This window comes from Phyllopteryx taeniolatus, chromosome 11 (assembly GCF_024500385.1).
Source record: "Phyllopteryx taeniolatus isolate TA_2022b chromosome 11, UOR_Ptae_1.2, whole genome shotgun sequence".
In the NCBI taxonomy this organism is placed as follows: domain Eukaryota; kingdom Metazoa; phylum Chordata; class Actinopteri; order Syngnathiformes; family Syngnathidae; genus Phyllopteryx; species Phyllopteryx taeniolatus.
In genome coordinates, this window is record NC_084512.1 from 28,635,657 (window position 1) to 28,660,166 (window position 24,510).

The 24,510-nt window shown below is 45.4% G+C and overlaps 1 protein-coding gene across 1 annotated transcript in view; it reads left to right on the forward strand.

Annotated features, from left to right (window-relative positions):
- slc30a6 (solute carrier family 30 member 6) overlaps window positions 1-23,472 on the forward strand; it is a 32,984-nt gene extending 9,512 nt beyond the window's left edge. The window contains exons 5-15 of the mRNA XM_061789993.1: window positions 3,828-3,870; window positions 4,187-4,252; window positions 6,804-6,884; window positions 11,829-11,864; window positions 13,960-14,054; window positions 17,124-17,172; window positions 18,372-18,491; window positions 18,592-18,694; window positions 20,030-20,077; window positions 20,156-20,224; window positions 22,780-23,472. Of these exons, the coding sequence (XP_061645977.1) occupies window positions 3,828-3,870; window positions 4,187-4,252; window positions 6,804-6,884; window positions 11,829-11,864; window positions 13,960-14,054; window positions 17,124-17,172; window positions 18,372-18,491; window positions 18,592-18,694; window positions 20,030-20,077; window positions 20,156-20,224; window positions 22,780-23,268 (1,199 nt within the window). The 3' untranslated portion in view covers window positions 23,269-23,472. The remainder of the gene's footprint in view (window positions 1-3,827; window positions 3,871-4,186; window positions 4,253-6,803; window positions 6,885-11,828; window positions 11,865-13,959; window positions 14,055-17,123; window positions 17,173-18,371; window positions 18,492-18,591; window positions 18,695-20,029; window positions 20,078-20,155; window positions 20,225-22,779) is intronic.
- The last annotated feature ends 1,038 nt before the right edge of the window (window positions 23,473-24,510 follow it).

Sequence of the window (24,510 nt, forward strand, 5' to 3'; positions counted from 1 at the left end):
TTTGGGACCATGGTAAACCGAGGACCCCTTGTATAAGAATGATGAGACTTCTTATTCTTATTCTTATTCATATGCACTGAAGTTGAATCCTCACTCTGTATGAAATATGAAATACACATCAAAGAAGCACTTGTAACATGAGCGGTGTTTGTGGAAACTGACACTGAAAACAATTTGATGGGGAAAAAGTGGCGTTACTGCTTTACGAAGCTTGCCACGTCAGCAGTGCATCTTTTGAACAGGACTTCTGCATCCCATAAAGATGAATGCACATCTGCGAAACAAAGCGTTACGTGCACTTTTGTCCGCGTGATCATGTTTCATTGATTTGATATCCGCGCGGGTTTAACATGTCTCCACCAGCTGCCGCTCAAATCCCACAGTGGAGATACCAGACGCTAAATGGACGCGGTGTTATCGACGCCACGGCCGCACTGGCTTCGTATTATTTGTCTTCTGATCTGAACATCACAAGCCCGCCCCCGCCCTCCACCACGTGCATGGTGTGCGTCTATTAAATGTTACTTGAATGGACCACCTGGAGTAGAAACTGCGCTAGTACAACAACGCGGACGATTAGCGGCGTGGTGGCTAAGCGCGGTCGTCCTGGCGGTTCGGTGCGCTGCGGTGTGTGTGTGTGTGTGTGTGTGTGTGTGTGTGTGTGTGTGTGTGCGCTCGATCAAGTGTTCGAAGCTTTTACTTTAAGTCTGCAATGTACACCAGCCTGTGTGCGTGCGTGCGTGCGTGGTGGTCTCAGTTTACTGTTTACCGGAACCAGTGACACTAAGCACTTATCGGCTGTGGTTAGCACATCCATATCCTGATTCTTTGTGTGTGCGTGTGTCAAGGTTTTGTAGAAATGCGTGTTGCAATAAAATGTACAGTTTGGTGGCTGTCAGGCTGCTAGATCTTCCCCCCCCAGTTGGTGCCTTGAGGTACAAGTGACACGACTTAGAAGTTTTTCTGACATACAAGCTGTTGTTTGTCCAGCGGATTTTTCTGCTTCCACTTGTGAGCAAAAATTGGGGATATGAGCACTACATGGTGGCTGTGACTGCTAACTAGCGATGGTAGGCTACAATAAATGAGCGTGTGAGCTCGTGGACGCGCAGTTCTGCTTTGCAGTTGACACAATACACTTTATCTTCTCTTTTTCAAGTGTGAAATGATCCCAATCTTTTACAGACTCTTTCCTTCCTCCTGCACCGTGTTGCTTGCAGCAAGCGTGTGACGTACACGTGGTCTTGTGCTTGAAGCTGTTGGTTCACCCCCCAGTTGGAGTTTACTGTCCAACGAAACACACAACAAGAATTATTTTACACATTTTATATTCCAGTACAACACGTACCTTTAGAAACATCGCCAGCTAAATGCTATCACTCAATGGAAAACCCTATTGACAAGCTAGCAAAAATTAGCATTAGATCACAGGAGGCATTTACCTTGAAACAACGAATAGTCACACACAAACGCCATAGTAACACATACACGTAGGTAATATAACAATACTCACAGGCATGTTTTTCCTAATCTGTGGAAAAATGAGTTATATTAATAAAGTTCAGTCATTTTATCTTAATGTGTGTATCTCCATGCATGCACCACACTGCCCCCAAGAGGCCAAGGCGCACACAGTAGGAACAGCAGGCATTGATTTTTCATTCATTGTTTTTAATATATTATTATTTGACTAGCTACTAATTAATGTTCTGGTTGTTGTATTAAGTCATATGTAAAGTTGAGTTTTGATAGTTGACTAAATACTAAGTTTAGAAATAAATAGTGTTAATTATCGTGATTTCAGTATCAATCAAAATAATCGTGATTATTATTTTTCCCATAATCGCCCAGCCCTAATAGGCCCGTGCTTATTGCTCCGTGAGTGCAGGAATATTTTTCCATGCGGAAAAATGATCACCGCCTCAACGTCCTCTGATATAGTGAAAAATCTGCGTTGTAAAATTTGATAATATAGGATTTGAGCAACCGCGATACAACGAGATGGCTAGCGTACTTTTTTGCTTCTGAAAACATAAGCGAGAACATATCGTTGCCGTGGTCCTGCAGCTTATACGCCTCCTCGCTGACGACAACCAAAACCAAAAAGTTCATCTTGCGTGTGTGTGTGTGTGTGTGGCGGCTCGTGTGCACACACCATTAAATATTCATCCCGCTGCTCATATTTCTCCCCCTCATCCATCCCTTCCCTCCTTCCTTCCCCTCTTCCTTCCATCTTTCTTCCCTGTCGTCCTGATTGCTCGCTATCATCACTTGCTCTCTTTCTTTTTTCCTCAAGGGAGCAAGTATTCTTTTTCCTTCTTTTGTCTGCTTTGCAACCATTGTGTGTGTGTGTGTTGTCTTGTCCTCTGGGTGTCACTGCAGGTTTATCTGTCCGTCGGTCTGTCTGGCCTCCGTCACAGTGCCGTCTGCCTCCATCTGCCTCCCTCTCCCGCTCTTAAGCTCGCGTCGCTCTGTCTCTCCGCCTCCGTCGTCCGTGCGTCCGTCTGTGAGTGGGTCTGAGTGGGTCTGGCTCTGTCAGGATTACGCACCGTCAGGTTGGCCAACACGGACGGCGGCGCTGGGGAAACAAAATGTTCCTCTCGGCACAAAGCCGCTCTAATCTGCTCTCCTCATCCCCTCGACGCTACGTCCGATTACTGCAAGCTGCCCGTGAGGTCAGGCAGCCAGGCAAGTAGAAAGACAGACGGCTCGACAGGCAGACAGACAGGTGCTTCGGAAATTAAATGACGTTTGACCAGGTCTGCTAACAAGCGCTCTGATTGGCTGCTCGTCAGACTGTTCGTGAAGTCATCGAGCCGGCTGTATAACTGACAGATGTGAAGTTGACGTGACACACACACGCATGCACGCGCGCACACACACACACACACACACAAATGAATCCATTGATATAGTGAGTGTGAATGGTTGTGCGTGTCTATACGTGTACTGTGATTGCCAGGCAACCAATCCGGGGTTGCTCACAGTCAGCTGTGAGAGATTGCAGCGTTTTTTCATAAGCCGTAGAATGATGTACACTATATTGGCTCACCTGCCTTGACTCACGTATGATTTGAATTGCTCTCACATTCTAAATCCATCTAGTTTAATATGATAGCTATAATACCAACTCTTGTGGGAAGGCTGTCCACGAGGTTTAGGAGTGAGTTTATGCGAATCAAATCAACCCAAAGGTGTTCCATCGGGTTGAGGTCAGGACTGTGCACACCAGTCAAGTTCACCCATACCAAATTCTCTCCTCCATGCCTTTATGGACCTTGCTTTGTGCACCGGTGCATATTGGAACAGGAAGGGCTAATCCCCAAACTGTTTGACTGTCCAAAATCTCTTGGTATGCTGGCGCACTCAAGAGTTTCTTTCACTGGAGCTCAGGGGCTAATGTTTTGGACATTTCCAACTTTAGAGATGGCCCTTTCCTTATCCAACAAGTCTGTGCATCAGTGCACAAATCAAGGTTCATAAAGACACTGATAACTTGATCCTGACCGCTACCCTGTAGAAGACTTTTTGGATGACTGAGAGCCAGGGCTTCTCGTCCAACATCACCGTGTAACCTCACAAATGCGCTTCTGGAAGAATGGTCATAAATTCTCATAAACACACGCCTAAACCTTGTGGAAAACCTTCCCAGAAAAGTTGAAGATGTTGTAACTGCAGAGGGTGGACCAGTGTTATGTTAAACCCTATGGATCAAGCATGGGATGTCACTTGAATTCATACCTGAGTCAAAGCAGGTGAGCAAATACTTTTGGCAATATAGTGTATGTACATCTCATTTGAATAATAGCAAATGTTCTGTGTTTCAGCTCTGACGGCCTACACGTACCTGACCATCTTTGACCTCTTCAGGTGAGCCCGATGATGACATCATCATCACCGTCGAAGCCATCATTGGCGGCTCACTCGCGTGGCAGCGCGCGCCTCGGCCGTGTTTGGCTTTTCTTCTCTGACTCATGAAAAATGAAGTTTGAGATGAATTAAAGAACGTCGGGAGGAGGCGTGAACTTCACATGACCTCCGTGTTCCAAAAGTTGACTTCAAAGTTCATTCTCTTGTTTTGTCATATCCAAATTCATCCATCCATCCATTTTCTTTACCGCGTAACCTCACTAGCATTCTTTAAAAGAAAAAATAATCCTACTTTTTGTTGTCTTCTGTGCTGTAGTTTGCTCACGTGTCTGATCAGCTCCTGGGTGAGCATGAAGAAGCCCAGCCAGGTCTTCTCCTTCGGGTGAGTCCACAAACGACACAAACCAATTAAAATCAGCCGACACATGACGTCATCGCAACTCCTCCTGTTCAGTGTCGTGAAAAAGTATTGGCCCCTTGCTCTTCAAAAACGAGGCCATTTACAGTCAACTGCGTTAAATGTCATTATATTATGACTGTACATTTTTATAAAGTCCAATACTGTAGAGTGCTATATTTTTTTCTTAGAATGTATACAATATGTATGTGTGTTTGCGTGTATATGCATGCATGCGTGTGCGTGTGTTTAATGTGTGTTTGCGGCTGACAGGTGAACTCTGAACTGGAGGTGTGGACGAGTGGCCGTCAAGTGGAAATCTGCTTTTCAGCTTCACTAGGCCCCTCTGTCTAGCTACATGCATGCAAGAGTGTGCGTGTGCTTTTGTGCGTGTTCACCGGAGCGTGTCATCAGTATTGTATGGACACAAACATACAGGCAACAACCATGTGTTGAGCTTCATATTGTTGGGAATATTTCATATTGTCGTGGTTTGAAAACGCTGCGTTCCGACGTGGATTAGCGGCACCAGTTCAGGGTGACGCCTCGCATGTTGCGGGCCAAACGGCGGTCACCGCGCCCGCCACAACCGTCATGGGCAACCTATTAACCCACAAGTGTGGCTCATTGTTTGCCGAAAAAGCTTTTGTCTGATTATGAGGAATGTCCAGCGGGGTCCACGGATTACGACGGAATTCCTTGCCTACGGCGCTAATCTGCATTTGTTCAGGTACACCCTGGACACCCTTGTATGTTTGGAACCTCATAAAGCGAGGACCCCCTGCCCCCTGTATAAGAATCAGTTGGAGCCGCTCTAGTACGACAACAGACAGTCAATTGACAGAGAACACTTTGGAGGCATAAAGACATTGGCAAAAACAGTCACTGAGCAATAAAGGGTTGCTAGTTATCTGGTCAAGCCGGTACAAATGGTCTTTTTTGGGACAATTATGCAAAAAGATGCCGAGTCCTCTAGCACTTAGAGCAGTTCGAATGACTCATATTGCAATAGTCCGGTGCAATGACCATTGTGCAAAGGGCGCCGAGACTTCAAGGAATGTATGCGGTTTAAAGTGACGAGTAGTGTGATAATCTGGGACAATGTTGATTGTGCAAATGTTGCAGATACTCCTCAGTCGGTGTGCAAGTGGTGCAGATGCGACTCTGGCATGAGTGGCCAGTATTGGTCAACAGCAGATATGCAAATAGTGCAGCGTGGCGAGACGACTACAGTGAGTGCACCAGTAATACATAATTGGCCCCACAGAAATGTGACAACAGACAAAAAAAATGGCAGCATGTTGCAATGGAATTGTAAGTTAACTGATTAAGGAGTTGATTGCAAGAGGGAAGAAGCTGTTGGAATGTCTGCTCGTTCTAGTTTGCATTGTTCGGTAGCGCCGACCTGAGGGAAGGCGCCGGAAGAGCCGGTGACCGGGATGCGGAGGGTCCGAGAGGATTTTGCACACTCTTGTCTTAGTTCTGGCAGCGTGCAAGTCCTCAAGGGCGGGTAGCGGGGTACCGATAAGCTTTTCAGCAGTTTTGATTGTCCGTTGCAGTCGGAGTTTGTCCTTTTTTGTAGCATCACCAAACCAGACCGTGATGGAAGAACACAGGACCGATTCCATGACCGCTGTGTAGAACTGCCTCAGCAGCTCCCGTGGTAGGCCGTGCTTCCTCAGAAGCCGCAGGAAGTACATCCTCTGCTGGGCCTTTTTGAGGACTGAGTTGATGTTGGTCGCCCACTTCGGGTCCTGAGAGACTGTAATTCCCAGGAACTTGAAGGTCTCGACGGTTGACACGAGGCAGCTGGACAGCGTGAGGGGCAGCTGTGGCGAAAGATGCCTCCTGAAGTCCACGATCATCTCTACAGTCTTGAGCGTGTTCAGCTCCAGGTTGTGTCGGCCGCACCGCAGCTCCGGCCGCTCCGCTTCCTGTCGATATGCAGACTCGTCACCGTCCTTAATTAGGCCGATGACGGCGGTGTCATCTGCAATCTTCAGGCGTTTGACAGCCGGGTGCGTTGGGGTGCAGTCGTTCAGGGATGATGGCGTCGAACGCTGAGCTGAAGTCCACGAACAGGATCCTCGCGTAGGTCCCTGCACTGTCGAGGTGTTCTAGGATCAGATGCAGTCCCATGTTGACTGCATCATCCGCAGACCTGTTCGCTCGGTAGGCAAACTGCAGGGGGTCCAGCAGGGACCCCTGTGACGCTCTTGTGTTATGAATACGTTATCAGCAAGTTATTTCTGTGTACGCTGGTTGAGTTGAGGCTTAGGCCCAATGAGACAATAGATGGGGAGATGTTACAGGGTCACCAACAGCTACTGTCCTGTGTGTGTGCACGTGTATTTTGTGTGTGTTTGTTTCTTTGTGTTCCTGGTTGCCTATGTGTGAATCTTTGTGTAAGTTTTCATGTGTTTATTTGAATGAGTTGTGTTGCTGTGTGGGGTCGTGCGTGTGCGTGTTGTTTTTACCATCAGTCAGTGGGTGGGGGTTGTTCCTGGTCTTGACCCTGTGACCCGCTTGTGTTCAGGTTTGACCGTCTGGAGGTTTTGGCTGTTTTTGCCTCCACTGTGCTGGTCCAGCTGGGAGCCTTGTTCATCCTCAAGGAGAGGTGTGTATACACACATGTGCGCGCACACACACACACACACACACAGAGCATAAGTATCATGAGGCATTTTTGATTTGAAATTGCTCGCACGTCTTTGTTCATCTCTCCATCACTCTGTCTGTCTTCATTAAAATTTCAATTATTTTTTATTTCCACAACAACACCAAACATTTCTGGAACCGTCTGCTTCCATTATTGCCCTCACACGGGGGTTCCCCGGCACCCAAACAGAACAATTGGGACCACATCCTTATTTGCTTTCTCCTCGTGTTTACTACAACTCCACCGTGGGTCAGCACATATTTGACATATTTAGTTGATTCAACATTCACATGCTGTACACGTCTCACAGTTCCTGGACAAATTCAAATAAAGAGCATTAGACCAAAATGCAATCGAATAGACAAATCATGTTAAGCAGTTGAGCAGCTCTCTGTTTCGCAACACATTCTGAAAAAAACTATGCAGGATTAAAACAACTGCCAGTCCGGCAAATCTACATTACACACCGCAGGGTGTCTGGAGTCGGCAGTCTGCCCACAACGCGAACACTGCAGAAAATTAACCTTCATCACCAAACACAAGAAACATGACGGGGAAACCTTGAAATCAATCTTCTGTTTCCTGTCTGTCAAAGTATAGAGGAGGGCCGGGCAAACCCATTTGTTCAAGGGGCCACATTTGATTTTCATTTGTCAGTTGGAGATAAAGGAAAAACAAAAGGTGTCCAAATGTGTGCGGTGGTTCCCCAATTATTTGCGGTTGGGCGTTCGTGAATTCACACACTGTATTGTCATACTTTTGGGGGGAACCTATTCCCCGTTATTCGCACAAATCCCCTTTTATTAGCATTTTTTTTTTTCCAGAATTTTCGTTTGCAATTATAAGTGATTCAGTTATTTGTGAATAGCGGGGGTCCACGATACACCAATCGATCAAAGCCTTCATTTAAGCAGAAAATAGAAACCCATTGAGACAGAGGTCTCTTTTTCAAGGGTAAACTGGCCAAGAAGCCGCAACGTTATTCACATCTTAAAATTATAATACACATAACATCTAATTTGTAAAATAACAAGAATTTTTGTCATTTGAATTAACCAATTGTTTAATATATTTTTTTAAAGTTCAAAAATGTTAGTATTTTTTTTTTCATTTTTATTATTTACAATAAATTTAAAAGGCCACATTTGATTGTTCTACTTTTTGCGCAGCGCAGCTTGTTCTCTAACAAGGAGCTGAATGTCGCAATTCCCAACGGATGTTTGCTCCACGAATGGCCTAACCCGTTTCCAGTGACGTGCCTTTCTGTGACTCTTCCAGTCTCTCTGTTGCAAACTGCTTGGTATCGTGATGTCAAATTGTCAAGAGCGGGATGAAGAGGAATGTTTAGATAGCAATGCTAATCCAGCCAGGACATGGATTGGTCCATTCGTTGTGAGCAGCAAAATCTAGCGAAACATTCAACAGTTCAACAGACGTGCATTGAAAGGTTTACACCAGATGGAATTACGTTCAGCCGTCTGAGTTGGCGTGCATTTTAGGGTCATCCTGAAATGTAACCCCAGAGCCCAAGATCTTGAACCTTTTGTGCGTATTGCGCTCCAAAAACGGACTGGTCATACGTGTGAATGTGCAAGTCACGGCCTCTCAGGACTTGGTCACGCTGCCCGCGGGCGTTCCTGGTTTTGCTGCGGGTGGTCCTGGTTTTGTGGTTCAGGTTTTGCTCCAGGCGGTCCTGGTTTTACTGCAGGGAGTTCTGGTGTTACTGCGGGTGGTTCCGGTTTTACTGCTCTGTGTCCCTGCGTGCCGAGACCACGTGTTGTCGGAGGGTAGACTTGATAACGTCGATTCATATGATGTAGATCGTGAGTTCGTCTGATGTGGTAAACTTGAGGGTTCCCAGCTTTCCAACACTTCTTGTTGAGTAGCAGGTTACCGTAGCAACAGCCAGGCGTCAAATAGTTAAACTGACCTTAACGTGACCACCCTCCTCCCCTTCTCAGTCTTAACTGTAGACACAGTGTACTGTTCCCCACTGGGACTCTGTAAAGGTGTCATCTTTGTCTGGCTGCTTTCTAACTGGCTGGGTGGGTTAGCGGGTGGGTGCGTTGGAGGGCTTGGGCTCGTTAGGCGTTCAATTAAAATGAAAAAGTTTGCTTAACTGAGTGGAGAAACACAAGAGAAGCGCGTGTGCGCGTGTCCGTCCTTCACAGTCGGGGGCCGAACCGCTTTTTGTTTGGGTCTCACGTGTCCACCCGGTGACTCGCTGCCCCCTGCTGGTGTGGAGTCTGGAACGTGACGCATTAGCAGATGGGTTCCTCTTCATAGTGGACAGTACGCTGGCAAACAATGGAATGGCCGCCAGTCAAGGTCAGGGTATACGGGAAGGGTCTGAGGTCTGACTGTGAGACAGATGAGCAAACCACTAGTCCACTGTGCTGCCGCTGTTGTTATTATAACTCGTTGACTGCCGTGGATGTTGCTGTCCGTCAACTGGAATTCAAGCATTTACTGCCACCGCCGAATATATTCAAGTACGTTTTTCAATGGGTACGCTTGGGAGAGGGTCTCGCTCAGCTTGTTTGTGAACTTCAGCTTTGTAAACCACTGTAATGATAAACAGATCGCTGTAGGTGGCGGCGTTTGAGGAATGCCAACAAGTTGAAGTTTGAAGTCCGACAAGTTTTTTTACGTGTCGGGGTAGGTAGTTGGAAAGAAAGTGTGTGTTGCGATGGTGCGAAAAGATGACGGCGTTCATGTCGTGAATGGCCAACGCCGTGTGAATAAAGCCACTGACTTTCAACTCGAGCCATGCGGTGAATCAGCGTCGCTCACTGGGCGTCTTAGTTGCAACTAAATGACTATTCTGCCATCAAAAGCCCTTTTGTTGTTTTATAGGTCAGGTTTTTGGTCAGAAACCTTTTGTTTCTGGTGAAAGAAGAGTCTCCGCTTACTTTTGGAAGGGTCGCTGTTTATATTTTCACAGAACACAATATTCTGTGGGTCTGGAAAGATCAGTCCAAATGCCCGAAAACAGCTGCTAATGTGGGGAACTCTGCTCGGAAAACGGCTGCCAGTTAATGAATTCACTTAAAAATGTTAAGCTTTGCAGATTTCTTTCAATTTAATATGTATTTATATTATTATTAATTGTAATGCAAACGTGTAAAATAAGTTGAGTGCCGTAGATAGGAAAAGGTAAAAAGTCAATTTTAAGATTGATAAGTAAAGATACATAAGGCTGAGTCTTAATAATTTGACTTTGACATCACTTCCTGTATAGATTCGGCTTCTCTTTAATGAATCTTTTGGCGCTCATCCATGCAGGATTTCTTTTTGGAAATCTTGTTAGAATTGGAAATTTGCAGACGTAGGAGGTTCCGTTGTCCCAACCTTTCCCGACATCAGAACACTTTCTGCTTCAAACGTTCAAGAGCAGACGGAGACGAGGCGCCATTTGTGTCGTCAACAAGTCCACACTGACGCGCGCGCGTGTGCGTGTTGGTGGTGTCGATGCGCATTTGTGTTAATGTACTTCCTGTTTGTTCTCACCTTGTCTACTTTTATTTATGTCATGTGTCTCAATCACTCCAATTCGCTCGCTCTCTTACACACATGCAAACACACACACACACACACTTAAATACAAGTAAGGCCGTGCAATATGGCCTTAAAATTCCAATATTTTTTGAACAAAAATTCAATTTTAGAGTCCTTTTAAAGTTCAAGTCTGTCTTGTTAATAACACTGCCAAATTTGAATCATAAGAAAAAAAAAGTGTATAAAATGAGGCTGGAAAATCGTGAAATATCAAGCGCTTGTCTTTACTTTTAATGCGTGGAACTACACCCCGCTCAACTGTCAATCAAATACCACGACTACAACCTTTTCCACGCAGCGACAACGAGGTGCTCTAAAGAGGCCACGTAAGAGCGACGCTGGCTGTCACGTCTGACTTTTTCCCCCCAACCCTCTCACACTCTTCACGCACTCATGCCCAAAGCTACAGGCCATATGCTAGCTGTAAAGTCAGACTTAAAAAAAAATAAAAATAATCCTTCCTGTTGCTCTTCTTTCTTTCTCTTTATCACTTGCATACACTCACGTCCGACAACGAGGCACTCTAAAGAAACCTGACCTCTTCTTCGGTATTCCGTCTCCCTCTGCATGACGTGCGGGCACTCACGTCAACAACAACTAGGCGCTCTAAAGCAGGCACGCCTGCAGACTATCCGAAGGGAAGAAGCATTTTTGGGGTGTAGGTGTAGCTAGCTTGCTAACTTCAAGGCACAATGGATAACTGCTGATGCAAACAAAAGCGCTCAATTTCTTATTTAGTAGCGGAGGGGCCACTCATGCTGGGCGCCCAAGAACGATCTGAAATTCAGTACTACATAGTTCTCAGTCTTTGGACGTTTTTACCAATTCTTCATGCATGAAGAATGTATTTAGGAACCGAAAGAACAAGATCCAGGATACAAGCGGCCGAAATGAGTTTCCTCCGCAGGGTGTCCGGGCTCACCCTTGGAGAACGGGTGAGAAGCTCGGCCATCCGGGAGGATCTCAGAGTAGAGCCGCTTTCTCCTCCACATCGAGAGGAGCCAGATGTGGTGGCTGGGCGCATCTGATTCGGATGCCTTACGGACGCCTCCCCGGTGAGGTGTTCCGGGCACGTCCCACCGGGAGGAGAACCCGGGGACGACCCAGGACATGCCGGAGAGACCACGTCTCTCGGCTTGCCCGGGAACCTCTCGGGATCCCCTCGGAAGAGCTGGAGGAAGTGGCTAGGGAGAGGGAAGTCTGGGCGTCCCTGCTAAAGCTACAGCCCCTGCGACCCGACCTCGGATAAGTGGGAGAAAATGAATCCATTAGGCCGGGTCTTTAGCCCATCGTGTCAAGCTAGCAGCCAATGTGTGATGCTACTTTTGTGTTGTGTTTTGCTAGCGTGGAGCGCTTCATGGAGCAGCCTGAAGTCCATACGTGAGTATTCACACGCACGCACGCGTACGGCAACTGTCGACAACCAACGCAACGCAATAAGGAGTTGTTATATGTACTGTGTGTGTATTGTTGGAAAAGCGAGTTAGCGTGTTATTTTAAGGGATTAGTGTGTTCTGACAGTTGTGCATGTGCAGACACACACGCGTGCTGATAAAAGTGCCACTAATCACATGGGACAATCCCGTTAGGTGCCTAAAACTTCGGCTCCAAACAATCACACACACGCACAAACACATGCACACACAGACAGAGCCCAATCAGAAGAGATTAGAGGGCAACAACGAGGGGGAATGTTTGCGTCTACGCTTCGACACCTGTCCGTCTCTCACACTGTCCAATCATGCCCGCTCAGGGAGGGAGGAAGTGTGTGTGTGTGTGTGTGTGTGTGTGTCGGGGAGGGAGGGGGGGGGGGGTGTAATCTGGTCACAGGAGATAGGTTTAAGGCTCGCTGAGTTTTAGCGTCTCAAAGCCGTCACTAATCTTTTCTAGCGCACAGAACAACGACAACAATGAAACGACGACAAAGTTCATCTCAACTTAAATCGAAAGTGACGGTAGGGACCGAGTCATTAAATTCAAAAGTCTTACAAGTTTACATGCTGACATGGGAGTGGATATTGATTCCCGCTCCCTCCTACCCCCGAATGAAAGTTTCAAAAAAAGAAATGCAAATATCCCACTACCTGTGTGTCTTTGAAAAATAAAAAATATCCCGCTCACTCTCACTCCCACAGAGAGTGAGCCCAATCCCGAGTTAGCGATGTTTAGCTCAATGCTCAGGGGAAATGTTCAGATATCGATTTGATGGAAGTAAAATAAAATATAACTGCATTGTTTTCCACTCCCATCAATTCTCAGTGACTTTATCATCGAAATGTCCACTCCCGATGACCTTTGCTCCTGCCCAATCACGCCTTTGATAGTAAAGTTCACTTCCATCCTGCGGGAATCCCACGTGACCCGATGGGATTCCTGAAAAATGTCAGCCTCTAATACGTAAGATAAATAAACGTGTTTTCCAATTTTAAAAAAACAAATTGTATTGGAAACATAAACATTTCTGATTATATTCAGAAAAAAATCTTGATTCCTCATTTTAATTGAGTTTTTCCTCTACACTTATGAAAAAGGCAGTTTTGCTCTTTATTTATTTGAATTTAATTTGTTTTCCCTCCTGGGATTTGCATTATTTCTCCTGATACCAAACAAGCTTTGAAAGTGTTTTTGTCCCATAGCACAAATAATACAAATGTTTTTTTCTTTACAGATCATTAAGTTCTCCCTCTGAAAAAATTAGAATTTGAAATGTTCAACAATTTAATAATGAGCCTTCAAACAGCATGGCTGTCTGTTTCTTACCAGGCATTAAAGACGCTTTTTTGAAAAAACCTTAGAGGTCATAAAAGTTGCAAAATATAGCGACCAACTTGGTAAATTGTCAACGCTGACTGTACTTAAGTTTTCTGTGTTGTTATTGTAGGCAATGCACATCAGCAAGGGCAAGCGTTCAACTACGGAAGACGCGTAAAAAGTCATCCTGGCAAATAAAGTGGAATTTATTAGCGGTGCATCGAAATGAAATCTTTGGCCAAAACCGAAAATGAGGAAACCAAGGCCAAAAACTGAAAACCGAAACACAGAAAGAAATGATTGTCAATTAGTAGTAAAATGACCTTTGACTGCCTACCAATCTTTAGAAATGGACTTGCAGAACAATTAGTCTGAAGTTCCATATTTGAAAAATGATGTCACATTATGTGGACGTACTGTTTTTTGTGTTTGTTATTTTCCCCAAACAACGTATTGTACACAACCGCGCGTTGGCTGCGGTTTTTCCTTGCATCATCAAAACATGCTGTTTCAGCCGTAGTGTTTGGTGACAAAAGTCTTTCGGCCGAAAAACAAAAATGCACTTTTGGGTCATTTTCTGCCGAAAGATTTCGGTGTATCCCTCGAATTTCTGGATACAGCGTCCTGGCCGGGCTAAACTTCCTGTCACCTTCTAATCTTCGAATCTTTGCTGTGCGTGGAGTTGCTAAAAGTTGTGTTTGTTTGTGTGTGTGTGTGTGTGTAGCGGTCGCCTGCTGGTGGGCACGTTTGTGGCGCTCTTCTTCAACCTGCTGACTCTCATGTCCGTACGCAACAAACCCTTCGCGTGCGTGTCCCAAGGTACGTCAACACTCACTCTGCGTGTGTGTGCCTGTCGTAATAATAATAATAATAATAATAACAATAATAATCCTCAGCCTCACAAGGGAAGGACAACAATTTAGTTTTTGCCCTCGTGCTGGATTATGTTTATGATGATGAAGTCAGACATCATGTCACAGAGGTTCAAAGGTCACACCGTCGTAATAATATCCAAATGTCAACAAATGTTTCATATCACATTATTTGACATGTTGTTTTCAGACCTTTCGCTTGGCTTCACATGTTAACAGTAACACACTCCATCCTTCACTACCTTTTTCCTGCTTCCTTCTCGTTCCCTCCTTCTTGCCTCCTTCCCATACTCCCTTGTGCCCTTCCTCCCTACTCCCTTCACTTTTTTGTCCTCTTCCTTCCTTTGTGTACAGACTAATGATTAGAAAAAGATCATTTGATCAACAGAAATTTCATTCGCTCATATTCTTTGTAACAAGACAATAATGTGAATATTTTCCAAATGTACTTGTTAGACCAATTTCATCGGGCTGATCGGTGCACGGTATATTTTAATCGAAAAAGCCAGTTTATTTTTAGCCTTGTCGGCGGTGTGAAACAGACAACCCGTCTGAGACAGACAACACGTAATGTCCGGATCAAACTACAAGACAAATTTGCTCTTTCACGATTACACTATGTCCGACTACTGCAATAAAATCTTGTATTCCGATAACAGCGCATCCCGTTGTTTTACGATCATTGGGCTTTATCTTGTCAACTCAAATGCGATCGGATACATTCGTTACTGTGGCGACGACAACGAGAGTGGAGCCCCAAAAATCCTGATCGTGTAAAGCCTAGTACTTGTAATTATTTGCACCAAAACAATGGGAAAAATTGGAATTCTCGTTATTTGTAGCTCATTAGGCAACGGATATTGAAATTGTTCGAGCCACTTGAAATCAAATTGGGGTGAATGTGTCCCCCGAACTAAAATGTGTTTGACACCCATGCTATAGTAAATTGACATTTCATTCTAAATACATTCTAAAAGACTATATATATCGTACTTAATTGTGGAGGTATATATATATATATAGCATTAAACTGTTTTTCACCATTTTGGTTTTTCAGATATTTTGGGGGACGTGGCTAAACGGCACCCAATGACGCACTTTGGGGTCCGACAGGAGTCGCCCCTCCCCCACTATATAAGAACTGGAGCGTCTTCGGTCGTATCCGCGGTTATCTGGCGTGATTGTGACGCGCAGTTAGCTCAATAAATCTCCCGTTTGGATAGTCCGCTGGCCTGGCCGCTTTAGAGCGCCTCGTTGTTACTTCTGAGTGCATGTAAGAGAAGAGCGCAGGGAGGAACAAAAAACAGTCCAGCGTGACAGCCAGTGTGTGGAACGGGGCGTCACTTTAGAGTGCCACGTTTTTGTGCTGTGGAAAAGCCCCATGATGACCCAGTCGGACATATTCCAGCCACCGTAGGCTTTAAGCGGATATATTTTCCTGGCTCAAACGTGTAGGGATGTGTAGGCATAAGAAAGATCCGGAAGGTAGTGATATATGATTTACTGATTGGTTTTAACACATTAAGCGTACACGCCCACAGTATCTGAGAACGGAGAGAATGACTTGATTTTTCACCATTTTGAAGGTGATTTTTGTTGTTGTTCAAATTTGGCAGGGTTGTTAACAACTCTCTGCTGTGTCAAATTGACATTTTTATTTCCACGTTACGAGCACTTTAAGATTCCTCATTTGCCGTTTTCATTTCCCACCTTTCCTCCTCCCTTCTTCCTCCTCCCCCTCTTCCTCTGTGGAGTCACTATGAACATGTAACCATGAATGAGGTCAGCGTGCGTGCGCGTGTGTGTGTGTGTGTGTGTGTCAGCTGTCTACTCTTGCGTTGTGAGCAGTCTCAACATCACTTAACATCTGACATTTTGTGATGGGAGGGGGATGAAACCTCTCTCTCTCTCTCTCTCTCTCCCACACACACACGTTGCTAAAACACGCATTTTCTCTCTCTCATTACACACACACACACACACACACACTCTCTCTCTCTCTCTCTCTCTCTCTCTCAGATGGAACGAGACTAAAAGTGTGTTATGCAACCATGTTCCAGACAGTGGGGATGTTTTGCGCCGGGAGGGTAGTAGGTTGAGTGGGTGAGGGTGGGCGAGCGGGTCGAAGGGACGTGCCGACACACACACTGGGCGAGCGAGCGCTCTCCTCCTTCACACACATTATAAATAAGTCACTCCAGTCAAATGTTTGTTTGGATACATTCACCCTCGCAAAACAAACACAACGCCCCCTCACCCTTTCACCCCACACACAGAAACACGCGCAGACACACACACACACACACACGTGCTCTGCATTATACAAACACACGCACACACAGTGAGTGAGCTGGCAGGTCAGGACGTGAAGGGACTGGCAGCGTCGTCAGAGATGAAAGGTGAAGCGCCGCAGACGTGACAAACTTGGATCATGTTTTTTTTCTGGCGGGGCACCGCAGCAGCTGTGCATTTTAATTCGTGCCCGTCGACTTGCTCATAAATAGGGTTAGGGTCTCAATTGGGGCGGGGAATATGAACCGAGCAATCCAAGCAGAAACTGTCCAAAAACTCACACGTTGAGTCGCACCGCGTGCGATGCGGCCGAACCCGATTGGGAATGGACCAGTTGGCGACTCACACCTGCGCATTGAGTGATTTGATCAATGGTTAAACGGGGAAGCTGTGTTTGCTTTTGGGGCTGCGCATACAGTACGCGATATTGTACTGTAAAAATCCTAGAGGCGATATCACACCAAAAATGTCTCCAGAACCCGTCATGATTTTCAAAATTCTTGCTCCGTGGTACTCGGGTTAAAGTGGCCGTTCCAACCGCACTCAGCATTTTGACAGCCCTTCGTCTGTGCTAAATCTCGTCACGTTCTTCATTTTATTATAAGGCCGTATCGCCCGGCCCTATCGGGGCCTAATAGTTATTACGGTAATCATAATTTGGATCTTAACTGGAGTTCCGAGCCTGCTGTCATAATGCTCGAAAAGGTCTTTGTGTGTTTTGCAGCGGCCAGCAGCAGTTGGCTTCAGGAGCATGTCGCAGATCTGAGCAGAAGGTAATTACTTCAATGTCTTCATCATCCTCCTCCTTTTTGTTGAGGCCGCTGGACAAAATGTCAGTCGTCAACAACACTTGTTCTAATTGGCCGATGCTGGCCCTGGCCGTCTGTCTCTCTATCTCTATCTCGCCATCTGCCTATATTGTCTGTCTGTCTATCCATCTATCCGTCTATCTGTCTGTCTGTGTGTGTGTGTATATATATATTTATATATACACAATTCCTAATGTCCAAACTTGTTGAGTGTAATCAGACCTTAGCGGGTCCATGTCGTCTTCTCCTTAAACTTCTTCTTGTCCTCTTTCCTCACGCCGTCATTCCGTTTCACTAGCAATATTAGTGTTTGTCGTGCCTCTGGGGGTCAACTATGATATACACACACACACACATGCAGTGAGCAGTTGGTGCGGCACAAGTGGGCTGTGATTGGCTGAGTGAGGCCAAGTGAACAGGACACGCTAGCCTACTTTCTGCATGCGTGTGCATATGTACGTGTGTGTGTGTTGTATCGGTCACGCTGCAGGGATTGTAAAGGTCTTGCAACATATTTAAGCACAACACTAGTGTGAGGCGCGAAGGTCACAATTAGAACGAGGAGCTCACCAACTTTGTGTACATTCTGTGTGTGTATGTCTGTGCTGCACTGCACCCCCACCCCCCATATCCTCCTCTCTCAGGCGTAGGTGGCAGTTTCTAAAAAGTGGCTTTCTATCATTGTGCGGAGGTCAAATATGTTCTTTTGGCTAGAACAATTGTCTTCTTTATGTCTGAATGAGTTTTTGATCCAGTGGTTGTTAACCCGTGTTCGATCGAACAATCCTGTTCGAGGATGTTAGGCATAAAAACCCAAAGGAAAGGAACACTTTGTGGTAAAAAAAAAAGGATGAGCGTGGGATTTCCCAAGGTGAAAGGCAACAGCAGCAGCAGTCACATTCATTTGCAGTCCTTTGGTTTTTGTGTGAAAATTCTTCATTTTATTGGTTTTGTTCTTTGAACGAAGTGAATTTGTGTCCAACTGATGCGTGGTTCGTTTTGTGTACTTAGAAAATAGATACCCGTTGAAATAAATAAGAATAATAAAATCAGACGTTCAGAATGAAGACATAAAAGTGTCTTTTGTTTGCCCGCTTGACTTAAAATGGCAGTAACGGAGCGCACAGCTCGTCCCTCAAAACTTTATCTTTGTGTTTGTGTAGTTTGTGCGGCATGGTTCCAGGCCTGAGCGGCGTGTTGCTGCCTCGCATGAACCCGTTCGTCCTGATCAACCTGGCGGGGGCGCTGTCGCTCTGCGTCACCTACATGCTCATCGAGATCAAGTAGGACGGCTGCCGCACGTGTTGTTACGTTTGTGTGCGCGTCTGAGCTTGTGGCCGATTTGGATGTGCGTGGCGCTGCTGTGTGTGTGTTTGTGCGTAGCGACTACAACAGCGTGGACACGGCGTCGGCGGTGGCCATCGCCCTCATGACCTTTGGCACCATGTACCCGATGAGTGTATACAGCGGGAAAGTGCTCTTGCAGGTAACCCTCCTACTACTAAATATTTATGACTATATTTACTTACATTTGTATTGACCTATGGTGCACATAGAAAGTCTACACACCCCTGTTGAAATGCCAGATTCTTGTGATTAAAAAGTGCTGAAAATATACTATACGGTACTTTGTCACCAAAGTAGGTCTTTCCTTAATTGCATATATGGTTACATCTTCACTTACCTATTTTTTGTATTTACATGCATACGTGTTTAAGTTATTTACTTGTTTGCTTGTCTACGAATGTATCTACTGATTGGCTATTTACTTACGTTATTTCTTTGATTACATTCTTATTTACTAAAGTCTACACACCCCTGCTCAAATTCCATGTTCGTGTGGTGATTATAATTAATATGAATATAATTATGACAAAAATGATACTAATTAAATTCTGCAGTATATGATTCCTATGTACTTATTTACATGCGTAGTTACTTGCTTACCTACGTTTCATTTACTTACATACTTATCCACGCACATAGTTATCGACCTACCTACTTGTTTACTTACGTGTGTATTTATTTACTTACTTTTTATTTTTAACAGCAGTTTAAGATTATTTATATATATATTTATTGAATGACATACTTATGTTGGCGGCACAATGGGTGACTGTAAATTTCCGATTTAAAGTTGTCGTCGTCGTTATTTCCCAACTGGTTTTTCTCAGGAAAACCTGGTGCTCCAGGATTTACAGCCACTCTCAGGCTTAACCGAGTCACGCCTCTTTGCCGGTTGCAGCCACAAGTCCGGACGGGAGAATGCGCCTTGCCGGGCGTGTAAAAAATACAATCGATAAATACAAAATAAAAAAGAATGTGGCCCATTGTTATTGACCTACTTACTTAAATATTTACTGAGCTCGGTATGTATTTATTTACTTACATGTGTATTTACCTATTTACTTACATATTTATTTACTTACATCCTTATATTTGTATTTACATATTGACTTATATACTTGTTTACTTACTATTTTACTTGTGTTGAAGTTCTTTTCTTACATATGTATTTACCGGTGTAGTTATTTAGCTACTTACAAAGATTTATTTACTTAAATACTTCTTTAAATGCTTTATTCCCAGTATTTACTTGCAGTATTACCTTATTTATTGCAATAAATATGTCACCAAGTTTCCTGACTTAGTTACATAAATGTTTTTGTTCTTCATCGTGAGAAGAGTTGACTTGTGACTTGAACTTATTTAGTGACTTCACATCCGGTATAATAACTGTTTTGCTTTTTTTTGTCACGTCAAATCAACGTTTGCTTGCCTGACTTGATTTGTACTTGATCATGTGACTTCCTCCCTGCAGACCACGCCCTCTCACGTCATTGGTCAGTTAGACAAGCTTCTACGAGAGGTCAGTCTCTCTCTCTCGCACACAACAATACATCAAATAGATTCGATTGGTTTACAGCTTGTCGTTGCGTCCAATCAGGTGTCGACGCTTGACGGTGTGCTCGAAGTTCGCAACGAACATTTCTGGACGCTCGGCTTTGGATCTCTGGTACGTTTTTTCTGTCTTCAGCTGACATTTTTGAAGGGTAGAAAGTTGTGGCCTACGTCCTCGTCGCTCATTGTCATAGCGACAGCAGACGAGCCCGGCGAGATGCTTATGGGATGTCGGACAACAACGTCCGTCATTAAAAAACATTCGGCCACACCACACGCACGCCCATATTTTTGACATCTCAGTAGCTCCAACGGCCTGGAGGTGGCGCACTCTTCTGTGGTGTGTGTGTGATGTTAGTGTGTGCACATAAACTGTTGCTTGTTGGCCGACTGCTAACAGAGCATCTGTCCGAACTCATTTGACCGCTGACCGCACGCCTGATGCCCCCCAGGGACTGTGTGTTTGTTTGTGTGTGTGTGTGTGTGTGTGTGCAACAAAGTCAAGGCACTTCTCGGTGGTGCTTTTAGCTGCGTTTGAAAAGATTTGAAAAAAGACATTCAAGTTTTTTTCTGGATATGATTGAAAAACCGAATGATTCCTTCAAGCTCCAGTGACGACGGCAACATGTAACAACACGTAATGTAGCGACATCTAACACGTCGACGCGTAATATGTAACGCCTAACACGTATCTCAACATGTATCCTGTGACAACATGCAGTGTTGCCGATGTGTAAGAACACGTAACACACAATGTGTAAAAACCTGTAACATGACATTTTTAATGTCTAACATGTCACACAGAATGACATGAACAATGCGACGTGACGTTTAACACATGACATCTGACATGTAATGTGACCACGTTTTAACAAGGTGTAACTGGTGATATGCAACGCATGGTGACGTGACACGTAAAACACGACCACATCAAAACGTGTACCGTGGTCACGTTTAACACGGTGTAACTGGTGATGTGCAACGTAGGATGACTTGTGCCGTAAAAATGTGGAATATGTCATAGTTTTAACAACGTGTAACCGGTGACGTATGACATGGAACAACAATGTGACATGTAAAAACATAACATGAGACATCATGTGTGACCGCATCGAACGTGACATGTAACAATATAAAGTATGACCTGTGCCAATGTGTAAGAACGTGTAACAATTGGACATGGAGCAACTTGAAGCAACAGTTCTGTTGGTGTAATGCTGAATTCCAGCCGATTTGACCGATTATAGCTTCAGTGTACAATCAATTTAGGATTTTCAGAGAATATGAATGATAATACAAAAACCTTTCTTTCACTCACGGTTAGTAATTGATGATCAAACAACTGTGTTTACTCTTTTGAAATCATAACGACAACGGAAAGTACACAAAGGACCCTGATCCAAAGTTGAAATCCCCTTGAGATTTTGGCCTGCAACTTGCGATGCACACAAGTTGACACAAAAGAGTTTGAACGGCTACGAAAGGTAACCATCCACACCTGTGATCTGCCTGCTTGTATAACGGGTCCGTGAGTTTCTGGGCTCCTGACACACCCTTGCACTGACATCTCCGGAGTCACGGGGAAAGCAGAAGAATTGAAAGCTCATTCAACTGTGTAAAAGCAGGAAAGGCATAGAAGATAGCCAAGGAACTGAGAATGCCAATCGGCGGTGTTCAAACTCTCATCAAGAAGTGGAAAATGAGCGATTCCGTTGAAACCAAACCACGATCAGGTCGAACCACAACAATTTCTGCCGCGACGGCCAGGAAAACCGTTCGAGATGCCCCCCGACGACGTCAGCTGAAATACGGGACTCTCTGAAGAAAGACTTGAAGAAAAATGGGCTGCGTGCTCGAGTCGCCAGAAGAAAGCCACACAAAAAAATAACAAAATAAATCGCGCTTACAATATGGCGTACGGCACAGACACAAGCCTCCAAACTTCTGGAACAAAATCATTTGGAGCGATGAGAGCAAAATGGAACTTTACGGCCACAACCGTAAACGTTCCGTTTGGAGAGGAGTCGACGAGGAAAGCTACACCATCCCTGCTGTCAAACGGGGGGGGGGCGGATCGCCGATGGGCTACAAAGGCACGGGAGAGGAACATTTGCAGTCGTCGGCTCGGAAGCCGTACTCGGATTTTCCGCCACGATAACGATCCGAAACACAAAGCCGAGTCGACCCCTCATTGGCTACAGCGGAACGGAGCGAAGGTTGAAGTCTCCCGACCTCAATACCGTCGAGCCGCTCCGGGCCCGAGAATTGACAGGAACTGGAGGCCTTTTGCCCAGAACAATGGGCAGCTTTACCATCAGAGAAAATCACGAGCCTCCGAGCTGTCGTCGATGTTCAAAACTGGGACGATGTCAAACTTTCATCAGGGTCCTTGGTGTAGTTTCTCTTTCCGGAGTAAACATCGTGATCGTCCGAGCACGAACCATGAGTGACAGAAACGGTTTTGTGTTCTCATTCGTGTTCTCTGAAAAATGGCCAAGAAATGGTACATTCTGCCAGGGTTTGTAAACTTAGGAGCACAACTGTATAACATGTGACACATTCTGACTTGTAACAACATTTAAACATGACAAAGGTGACTGTGTAACTGGTGACATACGACACGTGATGACGTAACATTTGTTAGCGTGTTGTGTGTAACGTCGTTTCCAGGCCGGTTCCGCCCACGTGCGAATCCGCCGCGACGCCAACGAGCAGCTGGTGCTGGCGCACGTGACCAATCGTCTGCTGCCGCTGGTGTCCACGCTGACGGTGCAGATCTTCAAAGACGACTGGACGAGGCCCCTCCTCACGGGGGCGCTCTCCCCGTCCTCCGCCCCGCCCCCGGGCGGCACCCCCGAAGGTTACGCCGGCCTTCCCTCTCTGCCGCCGGAGTCGGAGCGTGTGACGTCGACGCCCTCCAAGCCCGGCAGCCCGCCGCCGGAGTTCTCCTTTGACACGCCGGGCAGGAACGCTCAGCCCGTGCTGCTCCCGGCGGCCGCTCACCAGCGCCCCTACGGGGCCCCGACCTACGGCGCCGCTCCCCTTGGCCTCCGCGTGCCGGGACTGGGCGGCGGTTACGGGGCCCGGTTGGCGTCCTCGCACGACTACAGAACCTTGGGGGGCGCCGTGCACCACTACAGACATTACACCCCCAAATGATTGGAGTATGATGGACCAATCAGAACTCTTGCGGACCTCGCAGATGTTCCACACAAGTTTGTTGTAAAAGTTACGATTTTTCATGTTGATTTTTGAAGACGTCGTCAACATTGTTTTCGTCAACTGCCTTTGATTTTGCAAGTATACAAATTGTTATACGTTACAATTCTCCACAAGAGGTAATAAACCTTATTTAACATTTTACCTGCTGGACACGTTACTTTCTGACGCAATATCAGCAGCTTCACCCGTCCGTGTTTCTGCATCCCGGTTCCGTATCGTCTCTCGCTCGTCGTATGATTCTGTACCGTAGAGCGGTTCCTCATCGTCACGTGATTCCGTATCATCGCGTTGTCGTCCTATCGCCATTTGATTCTGTATTATCGCGTAGTGCCCAAAGGACCGTTTCCTAACGTTTGTAAACAATAGGTGGGGGGGTTAAAGAAAGGTGATCGATGACACAAACTGAAAACTAGGGCCTGACCCTAGTTATAAAAAAAATATATATATATATATTTCCCCCCCCCCCCCCCCCCCCCCGATTCTGATTTGGCACAATAAAATTCAGAGAACTGAGTCATTGGATGATTTATTTAACTTATTTTTGTCACGTAATCGCCCCCCCCCAGAAAATCTTTTTTTTCATTTTTTAAATTTTTTTCTCATTTATGAAGGGTGGACTTCTATCCTTAAACTGCGTATGTTGGTACTGAGTGTATGGTATAAACTATCGAAACTTTGAGACAACAAAATCAGCCTTTGCTCGATGGTTAGTTAGTATTTGCAATTAGCAAAAAAAAAAAAAACACTACCATTCAGCTCATGAAAAATGTTTGTTTGTTTGTTAGATTGTTATTGTCTTTGTGTTATGTTACGCGTCAATGTGTAAAAAAATAAAATCGTCCGATTAATCGGAAAACCTTGACATGAATCCGGTGGAACGTGTGGATGAGGAGAATATATGAAGTTCAGCGAAGATGGCGAGCCTGCCGAGATGGGGAGGAGCCACGACAAAGCGACGCACTGGCAACCCAACCTCGGTTGCATAGGTGTCAAACTCGAGGCCGGGGGGCCAGATGCGGCGCGCCACATCAATTTATGTGGCCCGCGAACGCAAATCGTGCTCGTCACTTTCCGTGTACCCAAATTCCAAATTGTCATAATAAAGAATAATTTTTCTGTTACCAAACCGTTCTTCTACAAACAATAATTGAACAAACTAATTATCCTTGTCTTCTAATT